General features: G+C 41.7%; 1 protein-coding gene across 1 annotated transcript in view; it reads left to right on the forward strand.

The window, feature by feature from the left end:
* Atxn10 (ataxin 10) overlaps positions 1-23083 on the forward strand; it is a 121477-nt gene that overhangs the window by 50669 nt on the left and 47725 nt on the right. The window contains exon 9 of the mRNA XM_052160825.1: positions 1618-1787. Within this exon, the coding sequence (XP_052016785.1) occupies positions 1618-1787 (170 nt within the window). The remainder of the gene's footprint in view (positions 1-1617; positions 1788-23083) is intronic.

The following is a 23083-nucleotide window of genomic DNA, read 5'->3' on the forward strand; positions in this document are numbered from 1 at the left end:
TATACTCTGTGGTATAAGTTCAAACACAGCCCTTATCTTTGGTGTTTTCACTTGAGATTCTTTGAACTTTTTTCTTGGATGGAATTATGTATAATGATCACAGCTCAGGTTGCTCAGGCTGAGGCCACATTGTTCTTCCCTGCTGTGGAGCTGGGGTCCTGCTTTGTAGTATGATGACTAAGCAGGCCCTTCTGCAAATACTGCGGTGTCACCTCAGAGGAATGTTTGCAATGAAACTGAGGATGGGGATTTACAGATGATAAGGGTGATTTTCATAAGTTTTATTTTACCATAAATTTTATTTATAAATTTATTTTGGTTTATAAAATCTCTGGTAAAAGATTTTTCTCCAGTTATACTTTTGAGAACAAAGAAGAGTGTTTCACTCACATTATAGATTTACTCTTGAAACCAGAAGCCTTTTATGATTAGGAAGCCATTATTTGAAGTACTTCTGACTTTACTCAAAAGCTGTTTGCAAATTAAGTTCAATAGAACTTTGGTTCCTGTGGATACCCAGCCCTAGGTTTTGCTTGTCAATGTCCAGTGCTTTCCTTAAAAAAAAGTCAGGTACCTTTTTATGGATGTCAGTATATAAGAAAGATGTCTTTATACACCCAAGTGTAGTTGAATTAGCAGTGATCTGTAGAAGGCATTTCAAATTCCATCCCAGAGTTGTATGGTTTTGGTTTTTCAAGAAAGGGTTTCCTTGTGTAGCCCTGACTGCCCTGAAGCTCACTCTGCAGACTAGGCTGGTCTTGAACACACAGGGATGAGTTCCTCTGCCTCTCGAGTGCTGGGATTAAAGGCATATGCTGTCACATCTGACTAACAGAGTTCTACTTAGAGTGCAGTAGATTTGCTGATAATCAGATCAAGTTACCAAACAGAGTCTCACTCTGAAGCTAGGACAAATGTGCATTGCCTTCCATCTCTGCCCAGGGAGCTGCTCTGCAGCTGATTGTTTCATATAGAACTGTGAAAGTGATGTCTGCATTTAATGGGTTTATTCACAGGGTTAAATAAAATAATATGGAAATATATAATTTATAATGTATAATTTATAGGCTGGCAGACTGTCTGTTTCTATTGGCTGCCTGGGATATTCATAGTATATAGCAATATTATTTCTTGTGATTATAGCTAATGTCAGTCCATGGTTGAGTTTGATTATTTGGCCATTGAGAAAGCTATAAGTCATTACTGAAACCTCTTGTGATTTACACTAACTTGACGAAGTTACCACATCAGCTTTTATGTAAATCAATTGAAATTGAAAATCATAAGAAAAAATAGTTGCAAAATTTTAGCTAAGTTTCCTTTGTGGATAGAAAGGCCAAGTGAGGCTAATTGTTATAATCAGCCTCCTTCAAACTGAGACTTAAAAAAAAAAATTAAAAGGAAAGAAGTGGTCTGTTACTGTTACTGCTGCTGTGTTTCTGGCGGTGTGGGGATGAACTGATGCGCACTAGGCCAGGGCTCTTCTTTGTCCCCCACATGAGTCATTCCTGAAGAGGGTTGGCGCTGCCTTTATTTTAATCTATTAGGTTTGTTTATAGAGAACTTAGATATTGGGCTAATTTATTATGGAAAATGAATTATACTCATTTGCTCTAGATGTTTTACGAGTGATTCATGAAGTTGGAAAAGATAGCACGAACATCTTCAGTCCCTCCGACTCTCTAAAAGCAGAGGGTGACATCGAACACATGACTGAAGGGTTTAAGTCTCATCTCATCCGTCTGATTGGAAATCTGTGCTACAAGAATAAAGAAAACCAAGACAAAGTAAGATTATTTCTTGGTGTGCCGCGTGTAATATGCCATTTAGAATTTAGACTATCTTCTCTCTGGGCAGGGGTCATATAAAGTCCTCACATGAGTTCTTAGAAAATAGATTGAAAAGAATATATGTTAATATGCAATATAAATAGAATATTACATATTTTTTCTATAAATAAACATGGTATGTCATACTTGAAATTATTTTACCTCTTATTTTAGTGCTGTATGTGCCTGTGTTATATGCATAAGTGTAAGACATGTAGGCATATGTTTGCCAATACACACATGTGAAGTGGCTCTTCTCCTTTCAACATCCATTATGGAAATCAAGCTTAGGTTGAAAGGCTGGACAGCAAGTGCTTTTTATCTGCCGAGCTATGTGGCTAGCCCCATCCATCACATTCTTTTGCTTTAGGGCCCATATTTTTATAGTTTTTGCATTGTTGTTCTCCTGAATGTATTTGGGGAGTTCTCCTTTCTTGTAAATTAGTAATGTTTTGTCTGAAGTCTGTTTATTTAAGACTCTATTATGATGTAGGGAACAGTCAATAAGATAAAAGCAAAGACAAGTCGGGCACAGAGGCAAGTGGATCTCTGCAATTCTAGGCTAGCTGGAGCTGCAGAGTGAGGTCTGGTCTCAAAAACCAAACAAAGAGAAACAACAAACAATGATTATCAACTTTGGAAATTTTTCTAGTAATGCATATTTCAGAGACATGGAGCCAATCATGTTGACACACATATTATCTGTGCCCCAGGGAGGACCAAACATGGGGTTCACTACTTCAAGGCAAGCCTAGGACACGTAGCAAGACCCTGTCTCAAAAGGAAGGAAGGAAGGGAGGGGGGAGGGGAGAGAGAGAGAGAGAGAGAGAGAGAGAGAGAGAGAGAGAGAGAGAGAGAGAGAGAGAGAGAGAGAGAAGGAAAAGCCTCGGCTTGTGCATCCTCCATCTCTGGATGAACAGAGTCCTGACCTAAGTCTTTTAAACTAGGTCTTTACTCATGCTTGACTCACATAAAAACCTGGCAGTCTCCAAGCAGAAGAGTGGTGGATAAAATAATTATTAAAATCTGAGTTGTCAGACCCCGTAATTTACATTTAAGTCAACTAAAATATGTGTTCTCTCAAACAAACATACAAAAAGGCCTCTTTAGAGGAATATAATGTAAGAGTTTCCACAGCATAGTTTACATATATAAAGGAGCAGTAATTGTGAATGTGCGATATGTATTATATGAATTAAAAGATATAATAAAAATAGAAACTAAAATATAGAAATTTTAGAAATGAAAAATACAGTACCTGAAATTTAAAGGTTTATGAATTCTTAACAGTACCATAGAGCTGGTAAGGAAATGTGCATACTTGATTGGATAGTAGAAGTGTCCATTCTGAACAAGATAGGGGGTAAAGATTGAAAGTACAGAGAGTCTTTGTAAGATGCTGCAATATTTAACAGTTCTCACAATCTGACACGGTAGTGGGGTATGCTTTGTCCAGGGTGTGTACCATTAGGATGTTCCTCCTCATAGAGCAGGCATTTGTCTCAGACTACTGAATCCCTCTTGGAAACTTACTGGACTGATTTTTGTAAAAGAAAGTTGATGGAGAATAAGACACTTTACTTTTTAATAACCCAACGAGCCAACCCAACTCAAGAGCTCCCCACGGGTGAGTACTCTTGTCAGTGATTGTTTTGTTGCAAATTTGGAGTGGCCTCTTACAGGAACATGATGTAGTAACCCTTCGGCTTATGAAATAGTTCCTAAGTCAGGAGCAGGTTGCACCCTAAATAAATGTAGAGTGTACCTAAGCGCTCTGTGGAGGGCTCAGGGACCCACAGGAAGTTGCTGGTGTGTTCTCTAATAGAGCAAACACTCTGGAGAACACGAAGGATTCATTCTTTGAGTGTGAGAATGCCTCTCTACCCCAGTGTCTTTCCTGTGCTAACAAAAGGCTGGAACCTGAAAGTATTGCTGGCCCTTATGTTCCAGAAGCTTCTTTATTCTTGTAGCTCAATCCTGATTCCAGTTGGATAGTAAAATCTATTTTCCTTGCTTATTTTTCCTGCAAGGGATAAAGTTCAGTAGTTTCAAAAACTTTTTTGTTACAGTTCTGGGGAAGTGGATGTTTGGGGAATAGTACTTTATATGTGAGTCACTAATTCCCTGTCTGTTGTTTCGGTGGTTTGTTTGGCTTCTATGCAAATTGGAGCCTACGAATACATTTGACTTTATGTTTCCAAGACTAGATAAAGATCCAGGATAGGAGAATTTGCCTCATCTCACTAAAGGAAGAAAGGAATGGATGATTTCTTTGTTTAGTGCTGTGTGGCTGCATCACGTCTTTTTACAGGTTTGTCAGCTCCAACCTCTGAGTAGCCTTGCAGAGCAGGTTTTGCTGGGGACGGCAAAGGAGAGGCAGTCCAGTAGTGTGGCAGAACCCATAGTAGAATTTAGATTTGTTTTCTTGAGAATTCCCAGATCTGTCCCTGATCTCCTGCTCTCTAATGTAGACTTCCTGAAGATCACCAGCCCATAGACCATCCACCTAGACCCTTTTAGCTCCTTCTAGGTTCATGTCCAAAAACTCCAGTAGTCCTTTCATCTCTGTTTCTCCTTCGATTCTCCAACAACTATGAATGTCCTCAACTTTCAGAGTATTATTTGGTTGATGAAAGATTGCCTCTTGGGAAGGTTCCATTCTAGGAATGTTGTGAGTATTCCTTTCCTGGGGAAACAGTGGTCTCTCCTCTACAAGCTCCTAAGAACATACCAAAGGATGACCCTGGGGAATCCCTAGTTCACCCAGAAAACCAGGGAATTTGCGGGGCTTACTTTGGGTAAGAGACTACTAGTAAGAATAGGGAAGTCCAAAGCAGTAGCACCCAGAAATCTTGGCCTCCCCATGGCTTCATAGATGGAGTCCCTCCAGTGGGGCTTTCCCAGCCTGTGTACTCTAGCACCTCCAGAAACCACTTGCCATTAGAGCAGAATTTCATACAAATGGCTGGGAGACACAGGGGGGAGAAGAATCATCTTCTCTGAGAGTAGGGAAGTCATTGTCCCTCTAGTGATCTCTGTGAGGGCTCTTGCAAACAGGCACAACTTGTGAAAAATGCAGTTGTTTTGCTTAAAGGATTGTGTTCTATAAGGAACATCTGGGGATTTTGCTCCTGACCCACGAAGCTGTTGACAACATGGACTTTGGTAGAATCTTTACACAACGCTTAGTTCCTCTGGAGTCTGCATAGAAGCCTTTTGAGCCCTATCTTATTTCTGCTTGTCATATAACGTCGTTCATTGGGATGTGATGTCCAGCAGCTGAGTAAGGCATGGTCTTTTCAGTTTCCTGTCTTTTGCATCTGCATTGGGTCACTAGAAAATACGCTGAAAAAGATTGACAGAACTGTCACCATTAGTTTCTAATGGAGAAACCAAGGCTCAGAGAGATTTCAGTGTGATTTAATTCAACTGAAATTTGAATCAGTTTGAATGCAAACTTGGTGCTGTAGGTTCTGAAGATGACATTAATGTCAGTAGGGGCTAACATATGTGCTGGTACTGTTACCTAACAATTGTGTTACAGAGGGCTGTCGGTGAGGATCTAGGTGTCAGAGAGGATTCTAGGGTGGCCATCCCAGAATAGTTCTTTCTGAGCAAAGCTGGAACGCCAGGACATAGAGTCAGTAGGATGGGATATCATCTCCCTTTGTTAATGCACTTTGGACAACCTACTCAGAAATTTATGGAAGCCAGCCCTTCCTGGGTCATGCTGTGGAACTGATGTTGAGATTGCTTCCTGAATGAACTATATAAGTGTCTAGACTTCATTACTGAGTCATGGCAGAGGTGCTATCAATCCTCCCAGCTTCTCCTTTCTGCACTTACACATGAGGTATTCCTTTATTATAGCTGTAATGATTAGTTTGCATTTAACCCCTTGTGGACCAGATGGAGAGTGCCTCTGTTTGGGTCCCAAAGAAAAATGTCATTGATTAAAGTACTTGCACTTGTTGCTTGTGGGGTGCATTCTGCCAAAGGCTCCCTGCCAATGGCAGTAGTTCTTCCTTCTTTCCCTCCCGCTACCTCCACCTTGTAGCAATTCCCAGCCTTGGTGCTGGTGCCTGGTGATCTCTGGGTTGACATATGTGCACAAAAGCTTTCATTGCCTGTATCAGTTCATTTAAGACAAGTCAGTACTGTGTGAGGTTCAGGTATGAGGAAGATGTAACTCGTGGCCTTCTGTCCAGAACTGTCCTCTAGCAAAGAGGTTCTTAAACATCTGTGACCATAAAAGCATATTTGTCAATTTTTTCTCTAAAATTTGTACCTGGTAATTTCTAAGTGAAGGTTTATCTTTTGTGATCTTTAATTTTTTAAATTAAAAATGTAAGTTACTCTATAGTGTTATATAGGTTTCCAAGTATTTTCAGACATACATGCTATTTGCTTTGTTCTTAGTCATCCCCTTCCCCACTGTCCTTCTCCACCCCTGCAGTCCTCTTGCTGATCCCTTCCCCCCTTCCCCACAGTGGTTCTTTTAGGTTCTTTTAAAGCATGCCCTCTCCATATGCATATAATGTTGTTGTTGTTGTTGTTGCTTGTGATCAAACATAGGGTCTCTTGTATGGTAGGTAGACTCTACCACTGAGCAGCAACAGTTGCCCTATAACAATTTATCTTAAAAAATGTTTGTTGTAGGCTCTGGACAGAGCTGGCTTGGAAGTTAGGATTGCATTGCTCTTGTAGAGGGCCTAGATTCTGTCCCCAGAGACCATGTTAGGTGGCTCACAAATGCAACTCCAGCTCTAGGCCTCTTCAGCACTTCACACACAGGCATATAACTAAAATAAAGTCAGTCTTTAAAAAGTTGTTGTATGTTACTACAACAATATGGAATGTGCTCCAGGAGTTATTTGTAAACAAAGACTAGATAAAAGAAACAACTTTGCACCTGAAAATTAAAATTCCTTCAAATTTTTAATTTTGAGATAACTTTTGCAAGTGTTTTATGTTTAGGTTTTATTTGTTTGCTGAGTCAGTGTGTATGTATTTGGGGCCTTGTGTGTCACTGTGCATGTGTGGAGATTCTGGCCTTCCACAGTATAGGTCCTGTGGATTGAATTCAGGTTGTTAGGCTTGGTGGCAAGCAAATTTACCCACTAAGCCATCTCGCCAGCCCTGTTTGGGATATTTTAATACTTTCTGACTTAGTGTATGCCTTATGCCTTTTGTATGGTTCAGTTTAGTGTCTTTGCATATGCAGTGTGACAAGCTCTTCAGTTTCTCACATTTAGAGCAGGCTGGCAGGCCAGTCCTTTACAATTCCCTCCTGTGTAACTGTAACACGATCTCAAGCATGGGGCTTACTTAGTGAATCTGAAAACTGAAGACAAATTTATGGCTTGAATTCCAGTGAATTTTCCTTGGGATGAGAGTACTTTTTTTTTTTCTTGTCAGGTCTACCACAAATGCTTTTCTAGTTGAATTTTTCTCTTGGTATTATCCACTGAAGAGGCGAAGTATTTTCTATATCTATTCCAATATGTTCTAGGACAGAGCATAGAAGGATCTCCTCCACCTCATTTATTCATTTATTTAATGTGTGCCCACACACACATTAAATGGACATTAAATTGTGGACAAACAGACAAAAGAGGACAGCTTGGAAGTCAGATCTGTCCTTTCCCTGTGTGAGTTCACCAAGTCCAAGCAGGGGCCCTTACTCCTTGAGCCACCAGCCCTGCAGGAGCTTTTCAGTCTCAGGTCTGTGTCCTCCTGCCTGCACCGTGTGCTCAGAGTTACAGCTTATTGATTTGATGATTGAGTGTATAGGCATGATCTGACTCGCTTAGAATTCCACTTCTTTGTAATATAATCCAAGTTCAAGAAATATGTCAAAATTCATAAATCAAGCTGTCACCATTAGTTTCTTGAACCTACAGTTCCTGCTACAGAAAGTGAAATTAAAATTCCTATCTTGAGGATACATACAGAGATTTAGTTTGTCGCAGCTGTACTTTTTTTTTTTTTGAAGGCATAGAGGAAGGCTATAGTGATACCTCAACATCTGCCTAACCTGTGCAGGGCCCTACATTCAATCCCTAATATTGCCAAAAATGTTAAAGCACTGACGATGTTTTATTGTTCCATTTCAGGACTCCTCCTTTTCTGTTTTGTAATAGGAGTAGTCAGCTTGTACTTGTGTGGGAGGGGCATAACATTCTTTAAAAGGGAGATTTACAGGAACAGCATGAGCCATCTGTTGCTGTTACTGCAGCGTGCCAGGGTCCATGCTTTGTGTTTCCTCGTGATACCCTACTGCCAGTTGAGTCAAACTGCTTAGCTCGAGGTTATCCAGGTGGGATAACCTGTCCCAGAAAATAAGGTGGAGAATGTTTGAGGAGGACACCTGATGCTAACAACTGCCTCCTCATGTGCATGTGCAGCAGGCTTGGTTTTTAGCATGTCTAGTTTTTTTTTCTTGAGGCACCTAAAAGTTAAGAAGACCAGAGTTCTTTAACATGCATACACACAGATGCAGACAGACAGACAGACAGACAGACAGACAGACACACACACACACACACACACACACACACACACACAGAACTCTAGAGGTCCTATTTGTCCCTCATAGGAGGAAATGGCAGTTCTTGCTGACTACAGCTGTTCTTCCTTCCTTTGTTCCCCTTGCGGTCTACACATGCGTCCTTACCTTGCTCAGCCAGTATCTGGGGTTTAACAGAATTTCAATTCAGCTTTTAGAAAAGAAAATTAAAAGTAACACATTAGCATATGATCTGGGGAATTTTGCTAACAAAAATAATTAAAAACTCATAGCAAAGTGACTGGGGGCATTTTTGAGTGCGTATCAATTTGTCATTGTGAAAGAGAGGCAGAGGCAAGCAGACAAAAATGGAAGGATTATTCCTGCAGTGTGTTGGGTTTCTTTTTTTCTACTGAAAAGGAATAGGATTTGTATTTACCTTCTGCTGGCAGGGGATCTGGTTTGGGCATGTTAGCTTTTGGTGAATGAGTGCGTGTTTCACATTTCTATTGCATGTCAGAATCTAATGAAAACCCAAGTATTTTTGACACTGTAAAGTTTCTATCTCTGTAGCTGTCATTAGTTTGGGAAAATGAGAAAGTTTTTATTTCAAGTCTTAAGCTAGCCCCTTCCATTTCTGAGGGAGCAAAAGAAATGGAACTGTTTAGCATACATCTAAAACGTTGTCAGTCTTTGGCATGGTTAATTGTTTGCTTTTCCTGGCAGCAAAGGATCAGAGTTACATTCTTATAAATATTAAAAAAAATCAGTTTTGAAGTAATTATCTGGCACCCCTTCCTTTAAAAGCTATCTTATTTTGGTAGAATTTAATTTCATGCCATCAAATTCTAGTAGAAGAGTGGCACTGAGTCTCCCAAGCTGTAATGTTTAACGCAAATCTATGTTCCTGCTATGTAGCAGTTGGGATGGAGCCATTTCTATTCTCTTCTCCAGATTGGAGCTGCTGCACTGTTCTGTCATCATGGTAGAAACCTGTAGTTTAGTTGAAGGATGTATTTGCCATCTGCTATGCACCAGCTGGTGTTCTAGACAGTGAGAATGAAGAAATGGATTTGGCATAGTGCCCTCTTGAGGAATTCATGTGCACAGGGAGACAGATGTAAGAACTTGCCATTTAAGTGAGTTCTTGAGGCTAGCCTGAGATTGAGTGGCTGCAGTATGTACCAGAGAGATGGGAAGGCTCCACTCAGTTCAAGATGAGCCCAGTGCCTATGTGAACAGATGAAGGAAGGAAGCAGGGGGTGGGTACCCTGCTGTGGGCCGGCCTCCCTCAGAAGGGGAGTGCAGATGCCTGTGAGGCAGTGTGTTCCAGTGCTATAGCACGGCTTTCTTTAGCCTGTGCTCCTCACAAGCCTGAATTCCACTATGTCACTTGGCCTTTCTCAATTTAACGGATGGGAACCATGTTCTAAGACTACCTTCTTGGTGGCTGGAGGTTGATTTTCTTTCCTCAGTCCTGTGCTTTGTCCAACAGTGTCACCAGCTCTTGAGTAGGCAGCACCCATGAAGGATACTGGTAGTACAGGTTGAGATCCATGCGGTTTCTTCTTTGCTTGTGAGCTTCTATATCCTTCCCCACCATGTACAGTGACTAGCTTTCTCTAGTTAGCCAGTTTCCTGGTACCCAGCAATGCTGGGTACTAGGCTCTATAAAGAAAATGGCTCCTTTGTTGCTTTATGGAGCACCCAAAGCAAAGCTCCTGTCCTCCTGTGTGCTTGCTTGCACAGTGCTGGCCAAACCTGGGGCAGAGCTGCTCATTCAAGTAAGCAAAGGCCTAGTGCTGTTTCGCCATCGTCACCCTGCTACTTTTCATTGTGTGACCAGTTTCATTGTTTAGCTCTTAGTTCCTTTAATTCAAATTTGTATGAAAATGCTGACACACCTTGCTTGAGAAACATTTCAAACCTTCATCATTCTTTTATGTATTTGTGTAGAAACATTCTAGTCTTTTCTTGACAATAAACTCTGACCCAGACGGTTAAGAGAGCCAGAGGGAACGGAGGAGCCATATTTGAGGTGTTCTCTGTCTTTCCACTTGCTTGATGCCTTCATAGTGGCTGCCTTCCTCTCAGCCATTCCTAAGTGGAGGTGTAGGGGGCTGTTGCTGCCATAGTAACCAGATACCCCATAATTCCTTATCCCACTAATAATAATAATTTGTATGCATTTGGAAGTTCTGTATATCTTTTCAGATACTCAGATTGGAAAAACATACATTTTGAACCTTAGTCAAGATCTTGCAAAGACTAGTTACTTCCAAACTGGAAATCTATAGCATCAATTCCAGCAACATAGCTCTGTGCAGTACTTACAATGTGCCTGGCACCCCCTTGAGCCCTTGCTTTTATCAGTGTATTTATCTTCATGATACTTTTTGGGAGTGGACACTATTATCCCATCTTAATTTGCAAACTCAGGTGTGGACATTAGATAATTTGCCTGGGTTTCACAGTTAGTGGTAGAGGGCACCAGGATTTTGTTAGACTGGCTTTGACACATAGTCTCCGTTTCCTTATCTGCTCAGCCCTAGCATGACCATGTCGTAGGGATTGTCACTGGGGCATATAGTTATTTAGGGTTTTCTGTGGTATGATCATAGATTTGATTTATATCCTACATGCAAATGCATGTACGATAACCCATATCTTTCAGTTATAGAAGTTATAGTGGTTTTTGTAAATTAAGCATGGATTCCCTTGGTTTCCAGACTATTTTAAGTTAAGTAATATGGAATGAAGTCTTGAAGCATTGTTCTTTCCAAAAAAGAAATGTTGATTAAAAGAAAATTTTTATATATATATTCACACAAGCAGAGTGGACAGTTGTTTTTAATCATTTAAGGAAAGTGAACTAAAATAGGCACATAAAACAATTGTGACAGAATGGCAGGCACTCCTAAGGCTGTTTCCACTTCTGTTTTCAGTTTTCTGACTCAGACAGCTTTGAGGCCCCTCTGAGAGGTGTGATCATCACTATGGATGGAGATTCTCAGTTTATCTGTGTGAGTGTGTGTGGGGGGGAGTGGGGATGATTCTTCTGTAAGGTGAGTCATTTATATTCCTTGTATCAGTAACATCTTACATTACACATCCTGCCACAGGCTCCACTTAGCTCATGCTACTCTTGGACATTTCAGTAATTGGCTTGATGCGAAACTAATTTCTGGGAATGATTCATCACTATTTGCTTATAATATAACTAGTGACAATGTCAAATTTACCTGCTAGAAAAATCCAGGAGGGAATGTTTAAATTAAGTTAGTGGGCTGCAGAGTTGGGGATAAGAGGAGGGATCTAAGCTAAGATTAATTTTCTTTAATCCTGTACTGTAATCTGTGGCTGAGAGGGCAGGAGGATGGATCTACCTGAGGGATAGAATCAAGGAGCGATTTCCAATGTCTCCCAGGACACCTGGGCCTCCTCCACACAGTTGTGAGTGATTGTCCTTTGCAGCTGCAGCCTAGGACAGCCAGCCAGAGGGGTTGTGGAGGAAGAAGGCTGGGGAAGGCTGAGTTGGCCTGTGGTTGCAGGGTGTTGACAAGAAAAGTCTGACTGGTAGGCCAGGCAAGCCACAGGATTAGGGAGGGGAGGGCATGCTCCTTACCTGCTGTGATTTCAGCTCTGGAAACCTTGAGTAGTGGCCAATGCTTTCCCTCATCCTTAGAGGAAATAAACCAAAACTTTGGCACTAGTTGGTTTTAAACTATGAGTGGGCAGTGTTTGCTTCTCTAACCCCCCACCTTTCATATTGTTCCCTTACCCTGTGGAACAGCTGGTTCGTTGGGCATCCTGGCCTGAATTCAAAATTCTGCTGTTGCCCCTTGAGGCTCCTAGATGTGGGGAGTAGAGGATGATTTGTTGAGAACTTGGAGAGTATCAGAAAAAAAAATCCTTTTTTTAAAAAAAATATCATTTTTTAATCTTGAGAAATCATGTCTAGCCATTTTAGAAGATAAAATAGCAATCTGACAAAATGGCTCAGTGTGTGAGGTACTTGCTACGTGCCTGGTGACCTGAATTCAGTCCTCAGAACCACCTGATGCGGAAGATGAGACTGGACTCTGATAGTTGTCCTCTGACCTTTACACGCCTCAGTGGCAGACACGCAAGCATCCACATGCACATAATAAAATAAATTTCAAAAAATAAGAGTATTAATGCACATAATGGCTAATCTTGGATGTTACTTTAACCTCCTAGTAGAGGGACCCTGAATGTGGAGTTGTCTCCATCAGATTTGGTCTCTGGGCATTTCTGTGAGGTATTTTCTTGATTGTTGATTGATGTAGAGAGGTCCAGCCCACTTAGCAGTGCCATATCTAGGAAGACAGGCCCGAGCTAAATAAAAAGGTGGCTGACTTGAGTTTGGAGAGCAAGCCAGTGAGCAGCATTCCTCTGTGGTCTCTCCTGCAGTTTCTGTCTTTTTGAGCCCCTACCCTGGCTTCTTTGGATAATGGACTGTAACTTGTATGGTGAAATGAAACCTTTTCCCCTCAAGTTGTTTTGGTCATGGTATTTATCACAGCAACAGAAATCAGACTAGGACAGTGCAGCAATAGAAAATACATAAGAATTTTCTTAAGTTACTTGATGCTTGGTACTCTTTTTTTAGAGTTATTCTCTACTAGTAATTGTATATATGATTCAGCTTGAATTTACTAGAAAAACAAGCTCTGGCTCCATACCTTCAAATAATCTCATTATTTTAGCCTACATGGAGATGATTTCTACCATGTATACCGTGTATACCGTGTATAGACACACAAATTCAAATTTCAGTTGATACTTACCCAGTCTGTACAGCAATGGCCAACATAGTGACACATTGCTGGCAGGAACCATGGCTCAGTAAGGCTGGGCTGTAGCCAGGTGCCCCTGTGCTACATCTGCAGCCTACCCTGAGTGTTGTCCCATGCCTTTGTCTAGCCTGTGGCTCAGAATGTTCATCATCACCTTTCTTACCTCTGAGAAAGGGCCACAGCTCCCCAGCTAGGCCTGTGCTCACTTGAGTCCTTTGTGGGTATCTGCCTGGAACGCGGCTTTCCCTGTTGTAGCAGGTGTGCTAGCCATTTCGGACAGAGAATGAAGAAAGAGTTGTATTTAGGAAGTTGTACTCTTGTGGCATGAGATGTGCTTAGACCAAAATATACTTTTTTTTAAAGTTCAAAATGTCAAATTCAGATTATTGATCTGCAAATGCTGATGTTGCCTAAGGAGCACTGTAGTTTATTTCAAGGTTCCTTTTGTGGTATTTGCTGTGCTAATCTACAACTTTTAGAATTTGTGGTGAGTGCCAGGTTTCCTGCTCTGACAGCTATCTCTAAGGGGTTGCTTTCAGTGCAGGTGTTCATTTAAACATGCTGGCCGAGTGCTTGTGTGTGCATGCGCACACCCCAGACAATGCCAGAAGCTGTAATTTAAAGGTGAGCGGGCAGAGGGGTATGTAATGTTTTTATCTTCCGGGCAAGATCCTGATGTACAGCTTCATGTGACATCTCGTTTTTTTTTTTTATTTAAAGCCCGAGGCATCTGTAATCTTTATAGCAAGAATTCTAGCTCTATGTTTTGCATTCCAGGCTTACTGTCTGTCCTGCCTGCTGCATAAATATATGGCTCTGTGAACTTATAAATCATGACAGTAGGACTCATATCCAAAGAGAAGAGATTTAAATCTTTACAGAGTTTCTAAGATTTAATGTAACTTAGACCTTACTGTGCCTCAGAAGTAAATTCTTATAAAAGACAGTATGCCTTTGATAGTAACTTTAAAAACATATTTCCAGAGAAGCAAATATTTAAGAGCATAGTCAACAGTAAACTTCGTGCAAAGTCTGGAGGAAGGAAATAAAGCAAGTAATTGCCTGTAAACAACTCACAGCCTAGAGGAAAACATGGAAAGCTAAAGATCCTAGATCTGTATGACTGCAACCACTTCTCCACCCCCTGAGCCTGGGTGGCACTAGGGAAGGGAAGGGAAGGCTCCTCCAGGCAGCGGGTATCACACAGGCTTTCTGGATGCATGGCATTAAAGAGAGCTGTCCTCGGGCCAGATTCACCAGATGTCCACAGGTCCTTCCCAGTTCCTTCTTGCTCTCCCCACCTTCATGTGCGTTCCCCTTGGAGAAGGGTCCACTTCCATGAGCATGAGACCAATGGGAATGTGCAGCAGTTATTAGAATGCACGGTGTGTTGCTCCCCTCCCCTCCCCTCCACTCCCCTCCCCTCCCCCTCTTTCCTCCTCTCCTCCCCTCCTCTCCCCTCCCCTCCTCTTTGCTCTCTTTTCCTTCTCTCTGAAAGGGGCTGGAAGCAGTTGCCCATACCTGGTGGCCCTGGCTTCTTTAGTGGCTCTTTGTAGGGTACTTTAAATCATAGGACTTTTCCAACTATGGTTAATGTTTTTACCCTCATCCTGTGCTTTCATTTATCTGTCCTGTAGGCATGGTGCTCTGTGTGTCAAGGCCACAGGAACTGTTCTGTTCTGAACTCTGTTCTGTGGTTCAGCAAACATTCATTGTGACAGATATTCCGATAAGCCCTATGGTTCTCAGGCTGAGTGGTATACTGCTATTTATTCTAAGGTAGCTTGTGATTTACTATGGGATATGGTGGTGTAAGATGAGGGTGGTGAGCACTGAGGCTTGTTAGTAGTAACAGCAATAATAATACCAGTTCTCAGGGCTGCCTGTGTACCAGGCGCCGGAAGTGCAGCAGTTTTAAGTGTACCCACGTACTTCCTTCCTGTAATGATAGTTTCTCCAGGGTACAAAAGAGGAGACTGAGGGCCTGAGAAGGCAGGAACAAGCCACTCCATTTGAAACCACGTAAATTTGTATGGATTGTTTCTGTTTTATCTTTTTATTTTATTTTATTTTTTTGTATGGATTGTTTCTTACTGCAGCATAATGCCACCCACGATACCCCCGCTTTCCATGCGGGTTGAGAGGAGCACTACTGTCTGAGTATAACACTGAGTTCTTAGGAAGCACTTCACTGCTGCATTTGTTCATTTAATAGTAAGGTCTTCTCTCGGACCTGTAACATGGGCAAGTGAATATTCTTTACCAATGTTTTGTGTTAAAAGTTTTCCAGCATTTCATGTGACACTTTCTCTTACTTTATTTTACATTTTTATTTCTCTGTGTTCTTTATTGGAAAATTAGGTATGAAAGTGGTGACTGATTAAATTGTAGTGATGATATATTAAGACACAGAGATGCTTTAAAAAAAAAAAAAAAAGGTAAATGTAGCAAAATCCAGTTTGTTGTAGGACGTAGTTTTAGTTTTCCTCCTGACTCTGGTGACTAGGGTATTTTAATAAGTCTTTTTAAATCGTGTGCCCTTTTCCGCTTTGCCTAGTCATTATTAATAATAACATAAAAGTCACACCCAAGGGAATACAGATATTGGTTGCTCAACATAAATAGCCTTTAATTACTTGCAAAAGTTTAGGCTTTGGCAGTAGTGATATTATTCTAGTGTTGCTGAAACAGAAGAGGCTGATTTACATTTGATCAGGTTGAAATTGTTTGTACTTAAGTAGATTAAAGTATAATCTAGCTTTTAAAAACCATGTCTGTCTAGATGTTGTCAGTATATGATCCCACCTTAAGCTGGTGAATGGACCTGGCTGGCTTTGTTATGGGTTTCTGACTCCCAGGTTCTGAGTTTTATAGCATTTCCTATTTAGATGCATGCATTTTTACTTCATTTTATGGTTTAAATGAGCTGAACACCAAAACTCAGTTGTAAAAAGATAGCAATCTACTTATACCAATTAAAGAAAAATGACCACCTTAAAGTTATAGGAAAAAAGAGAACTGATTTCCTCTGTCCCATGCTGCCTTTTTCATAGAATTGTTGAAGCTGGCCTTATAATTCTTTTCCATTTGTCTCCAATTTTTCCATCTGATAAGCCTGGGTTTCTTTCTTGAGGGGCCAGTTTGTCAGCTTAGCTCAGGGTAGCTTCAGGGTTTAATGGCTATCTCCCTGTGCTCCCGGAAGAAGCACTTACTTATCTTTGCTGTGATAGGTAACAGAGAAACTGATTTTTTTTTCCAGTGAGAAGCAAATGCAGACAATCCATTGGGCTTGTGTAGTTTTTGCTTAATATTGATTGTCTTAGCCAGAATCAGAATGTACCTTGAACTTGTTGATTCTTATTGGATAACTTCTGCTGTCTTTTAGGTCAAGGTTCTTCCTTGTTCTCAATCTGGCCCAAGAAAGATTGGGCCAGAGCTGTATTTTAAGGCTATAGTGAGAAAACGGGATTCCAGAACAGGACTTGTTTGTTGCCTGCAAGGTCACCAAGCCTTGAGCTCTGCTTCCTGTCTGCTTCTCTAGTCTCTGTGTCATTACCCATAGCCCTGTAGCCTTCTGCTAACAGACACTGTTTTTTTGTTTTTTTGTTGTTTTTTTTTCATGGCCAGATCCAAAGTGAAAATAATTCCATGGTTTTATCTTGGTCTGTTTCTATCCTTACTATAAGTCCTTCCTTAGACATGGGCGTTAGACCGATGCTGTGCTAGAATCTGTTGTGTATAATAATAGGCCCCACCCCAGACAACTCTGCTTCTGAGGCTTCACCACTGGGTTGGGATGTACGGAGAAGTTAGGTTTGTAGCTGTGGTCTCAGGATCCCACTGATAGTAGCAATTTCCCTTTCTTAGACAGGCTGTGGCTGTTTAATCTAGAGGTGCCTAGGAAAGGGCCTTGCATGTGACTGTCTCTTCATCCTGCGTCCTGATAAGCTCTAAGCTAGGGGAAGGTTGGCATGGGCAGGGAAATCCGTGGGCACAGGAAAGTGCAGCATGAGCCAGTTCTCACTGGCCAGTGCGATGGTAGAGTGGGCTGATTGATACAGGAGTGAAAAGGGACCTAGCTGAAGACAATAATAAGTTCTGGGCTTCCAAGGAGGGGAAGGGACACAGGGACTTGGTCTAGATTGGAAGGCCGTCCAGCATGCAGCCTAGGCCTGCGCCCTTCCCATTTTGCTGCTGTACTATTCCTGTGTCCAGTACTATGCCTGTCTCCAGTACTGTGCAGCTCTTGTCTCTTTTTCCTTCAGGCTTTTGCTCAACTCTGCAAAGTTCTTCTTGCCTGTGGGCACACTCCTGCCTCCACCTGCACTTTCTGCTCTTTCTAGGTAGCATGTAATTGCCGTCAGACCCGCTTGGTGTTATAAATGCCTGTTTGTGCTCGGAAAGTGCAGCATGAGCCAGTTGTGTCTGTCCTCCACACAAGTCCACTATGAGCCTTCAGGTACAGAGTCTCTGCGCAGTCTGGAGGTTTCTAAAGGGCACAGACATCAGTCATGTGGCCCTTTGCTCTGCTGTCACTCATTTCCAATCTCAGGGTGCTGTTATTGGGAAGATTGTGAGAAATGTCGTGAGAATGTATTCCTGAATTTACCAGCCCATGTTTCCTCCTCTTCCCCAGCAGCTTTGTTTGTTTGTAATCCTGCAGAATTTGAGCGTCATCTTGTCCAGGTGCACATGCTGGTCTCAGACCCTTTCTTCCTGCAGGGCACAGATCCACCTAATCCTGGCTCAGAGGTTGTTCTCCACCTCCCCACATCCAGGCTTGGATATTGAACTTCTTGGAGCCAGGTCTTCTCAGGGTCTGAGCCTCTCACTGAGCGCACAGCTGTTCGCTCAGACTTCTGTGTACCTACCTGTTGTCCTGCTAACCTGTGCCTCACAGTGCAGGATATCGGTTAGAGTCTGGCAGAAGGGTTGTCTCACTGAAGGTGTTTACTATGGCCTCCTTCAGTCTCCAGGGTTACTCTGAGACTGAAGAGACCCCGATTTGCTTCTCCTAATCCAGACTTGCTTGGCCTTATCTCTTCACCTGTGGGGGTTAACTCAAGTTTTCTTACCTTTGCTCTGTACTAAAGGCACTTTTGTTGACCATTCACATTTGTGGGTAGCTTTAAGCTAAGGTACAACTCACTATCTATCTATATGTCCTTCTGCTTCTCTTTCATAAATGATAAAAAAAATCCCTTTTAGAAATTCTGATGGAGTGAGCATGTTTCAAGAGAGATGCTGGTAGGAAAGCTATGTGAAGTATGCCCTTGAGGAAACGTTGAATATTGTTGGGCCCTAAGAAGATTACCTTCTCCTCATAGGTCATCCCTGAAACACATTTCTCTCCAGAGCAGTGGCAGAAAGAAATGTTTGCCTTAGCACAGGGTGCTAAGGCAGCAGCAAAGGCAGCAGACCTTCATGGTGATATGGAGACAGAGCCAAGAGAAGGCCTGCCTAAAAAGCCCATGGGCTGTGGGAACTTGGCCATTTAGAGTTTAACAGATCTAAACTCTTGACAGGAACTGAGGAGAAAGGAGTAACTCACCAATACCCATCAGACCTCTCAATACTTGTGAGCATTTTTAACATTTCTAACTAAATACTAATTGCAAGAAGTAGCTCTAGAGGACCATAGTGGGATAAGGATGTCACCAGGTGGGTTCCTTCCCACCACCACTTGCACTGGGCGTCCCCTGAGCCCTCCTACTCTGCCCTTCCCTCACATCTTCAGTGCGGAGGTCCAAAAGCCCCTCCTAGGCAGATGGGGAGCAGAAAGAGAACATGCTGACAAACTTATTTTTTAAAAGCTCCATGGTGCAAAACAGATAAGGCAATTTGAAATGGTATTGAAAATAGAGATTTGTGAATTAAATAACAAACAAAACTCCAACATCTGTAATACATAAAATTCCTAAAAAATAAGAAAAAGACCAGTAGCCCTATAGAAAAAAAATCCACACATGCCTTTGTTCTTTACTCGGTGGTTTTGCTTTTAGGACCCTATCTCAGAGTCAAGACCAAAGTTATTGCAGCATTATTTCTAAGATATGGCAAACAACCAGATGTCAATCAGTGGGAGATGGGTATAGTACAGTGAGGTACAAAACACTAAGAATATGTGTGTGGGTTTTTTTTTTTTTTTTGGAATGAACAAAATAGCATAGTATTATGTGAAAGCAACAGCCACAAAGTTCTTTGCGAGCGTTTGTGTAATATGGATAAATAAGAACATACATGCAGCATGTGGCTTTGTTGGGCTTCACATATTTTGAAAAAGAAAGCTTGAAGAATAAACTAAGATCTAATTTAAGGAAATTATAACTCTTAAGAGGAAGCAGGGTAGACTAGATATGAGTGGAAATTAGAAATCTCTGAACGTATCTTTTAGTATTAATTTAAATTGTTTGTTTTACTTATTTTAAAAAAGGACCAAGGAGATGGCTAAATAGGTAAAGTATCTTGAGTTCTATTCCTGGGACCCATAAGGTAGAATCCAAGAACCACTTCCTTTTTTTTTTTTTTTTTTTTGTTAAAGTTTTTCAAGACAGGGTTTCTCTGTGTAGCCCTGGCTGTTCTGGAACTCACTCTGTAGATCAGGCTGGCTTCAAACTCAGAAATCCACCTGCATCTGCCTTCCAAGTGCTGGGATTAAAGGCGTGCACCACCATTGCCCGGCTCAAGAGCCACTTCCTGTAAGTTGTCTTCTGACCACCACATACAAGTGCTCACACACACACACACACACACACAACTTTATGCACACAGCATACTTTAAAAGCACTTATTTGTTTGTTTATATAATACGTACAGATGTTTTGCCTTCTTGCAAAGTGCATGTGCGTGTGCACAGTGCATGTGCCTGGTGTCCAAGAAGTCCAGAAGAGGGCATTGAATTACTTGTGGTGGTATTTTCAGACAGTTGCAAGCTGCCATGGGGGTGCTGGGAATCAAATCTGGATCCTCTGAAAGATCAGTTAGTGCTCTTAACGCCTGAGCCATCTCTCCAGCCCTCACAACATTTTTTAAAATATAATTTAAAAGGAGAAAAATTACAAATGTAATCCTTCCCTGGAAGAAGCTTTGCACAGTAGTATAAGCTAAAGGCAGTGAGGCAGGGAGACCACGAGTTTGAAGGTGCGTAGGCGACATGGCCAGGTCATGTCTCACTGTGGAGGAGATCAGAGAATTGAGGAGAGTGGGCAGAGCATGCTGACCACATGTCCTCTGCTGGCTTCAAGTGCCAGTTCTAACAAGCCAGGTGAGAAAGGTCTTTTGGGATCTTTTTGAACATGGGTTGAACACTAGGCAATATTAAGGAATTATAATTACTCTGATTTGGCTGTGTAATAGACAGTCTTTATTTTTGTTAAGGTGCTATCTGTTAGAAATACTAAATTGATAGTTATATAAATACTTGAGAAAGTCTTCAGTGAATTAGGGAGTCACATAAGAGTTTAAAGAGTTTCATCAACAGTAATGTTTATGGATGGGTACCTGTTTCCCCCACTCTGTAAATACAAGTATTTTTTATTGTTATCATTACAGAAATAATGGGTATACCACAGCCTTTCCTTGGTATTGGAATAAATTGATGTGTAATCAGAAAGGAAATGGTCAGGTATTGGCCGTGAGTGCACAGAAGGCCACAGCAGAAGCAACTTAGAGCTTTCTTAGCCCAGAAAGCAGCCACCCAGGTTTCCTGTAGGTAACATGGAGGGACATGACAGCAGAGAGTACTCAGGGACAGCAGCTGCCAGCGACACTGAATAACAGGGAAAATCGAGTCTAGCCAAGACCAGGTAGGGACTCTTGCTGGTCAAGGAAGGTGTGTCAAAGCCAGATTCCATCCTGTTACCTACCTGAGCAGCCTGTGCAGCCTACTGGGTGCGAAAAGTACATGATGCGACTATGCATATATTGGCTAAGTAATATTTGCCACAGTAAATGTACAATTGAAAATAAAAGCTGGGTATTGTAGCACACACCTTTACTCCCAGCACTTGGGAGACAGAGGCAGGCAGGTCTCTGAGTTCATGGTCAGCCTGATCTACATGGTGAGTTCTAGAACAACCAGAACTACATAGTGAGACAAAACAAAAAACAAAACCTAATAAAATGAAAATAGCCATGTAGTATTCAAAGAGCAGCCTGTGACCTACATGGGAAGACTAGGAGGTAGTGAACAGAACTTTGCACTTCTAGAATAAAGATGTCTGTGGTTTCTTCACCACAATGTGGGACCAAGGCAGTGTGTGTGCGTTTTCACTAAACAGATCGTAGCATCGATCTTATGGATGAGGAATCAGAGCCGTGGAGGTGACTTGTTCAAGGCCTTTATAGCAGACACAATTGAAACACCTCTTCATCCTACCTTGAGAGAGGCTTTAGAAAATGGTGAACAGGGTCCACTAATGAAGTGCATTCCATTGTTTGTGAAAAGGATTTTTAAGAGCATGACAGAGAAAAATGGAATAGAAGAAATGTTTTGTGCATGGCATAAGTATTGGAAAAGACATGTATACATTGTAGGATGACCTGTGGGCCCATTCAGACAGATAATGTATGCATTGCTATGAAATGGGTTTAAACAAAGTTCAGATAACTTTGTGTTGGGTGAGTCTGGGTGAGCTGGTGGATAAGCAGACACCTGGGCCAACTAGAACTTTTTACAAAAGCATGTCCACTGTAAAAAACAAAAACAAAAACAAAAACAGCTATCCTTGAGGATGCCCTGTCCTGGGGCAGCATGCTCTGACTAGCTAGGATAGGTCTTTGCTTCAGGCTCTACCAGATCAGAGCAGTCTTCTCAAGGAAGGAAAGCTGAGTGCTAGACTCAGCTGCCCACACCCTCCAGGCCTGGCTCAGACTCTGACAAGAGAGAATAGTTTCCATCTAATGATGTGCACATTTTAAAGGAGCTTGCTGGTAACTATTCACTGCCTACCATTGTTGTGATTGGAGTCGTGTTTGTTCTACTGCTTTCTTTGAGGGGGAACTGCTGGCATTTCCTTGTGGAGCCTCCTAGGCCGTGAGCAGGGACTGTCTTGTCATTAAGATCTCTGATAACTTCCATCGGTGCTTTGATTTCTGTCCGTGTGTACCTTGATAGATTTATATCTAAGTATGAATGGGGAACTACTACAAATGCTCCTTTTATAAAATAGCCTTTGGTTTGTGGCTAGGCAGTGTGTGTAGGTAGGAAAATTAAATCAGTTTTTATGTATTCACCTGATAGCCTGTTGCCTTAGTGCATTTGTTCTGGGGGTTTACAATGTAGATTCCCTAGAATTTTTTACACAGGCAAACATCTTCTGTGCATAAGGATGAATAAGCATTTTCTGTTAGTTTCTACTGTTTTTATTGCCATTTCTTGTCTTTATGCACTGCTCAACTGTTTTAATTATGCTCTCTTGTCTCTCCTTTTGGGGGACAGAATGAAGCTAGAACTTGCTTTTCATCAATTTACTAAAACTAGAGCTAGAGAAGCTAGCTAGGCTATCGATTAAGAGCGTTTCCTGCCCATGCAAAGGACCTAGTTTAGTTTGCACGTGGCAGCTCACAACTTCCTGTAATTCCAGTTCCAAGGCATCCGGTCTTTTGTGGCTTCCACGGGTTCCAGGCATGAACAGAGAATGCATACATACATAAAATGAAAATAAATATAAAATCCTTGAAAACCGAAGACTTGAGTTGTTTGCTACTTGAGTCTTAAGGAACCTGGGTCTGGATGGACTGTCCCAGTTCTGAGAAGTGCTGTATGGTAAGGATATGGAGGCTGCAGTACTCATTCAGGTTTACCTCGATATGAAATCATTCATTGACCTGACCTTTCTCAGCCCTTTAAATTTCATTAGCCTGAACTCTGACAGACAGGGCTGTCTGGCCTCATCACTTGTATTTTATAAAGCACTTAGATGCAC

This window comes from Apodemus sylvaticus, chromosome 17 (genome assembly GCF_947179515.1).
Source record: "Apodemus sylvaticus chromosome 17, mApoSyl1.1, whole genome shotgun sequence".
NCBI classification, from domain to species: Eukaryota; Metazoa; Chordata; class Mammalia; order Rodentia; family Muridae; genus Apodemus; species Apodemus sylvaticus.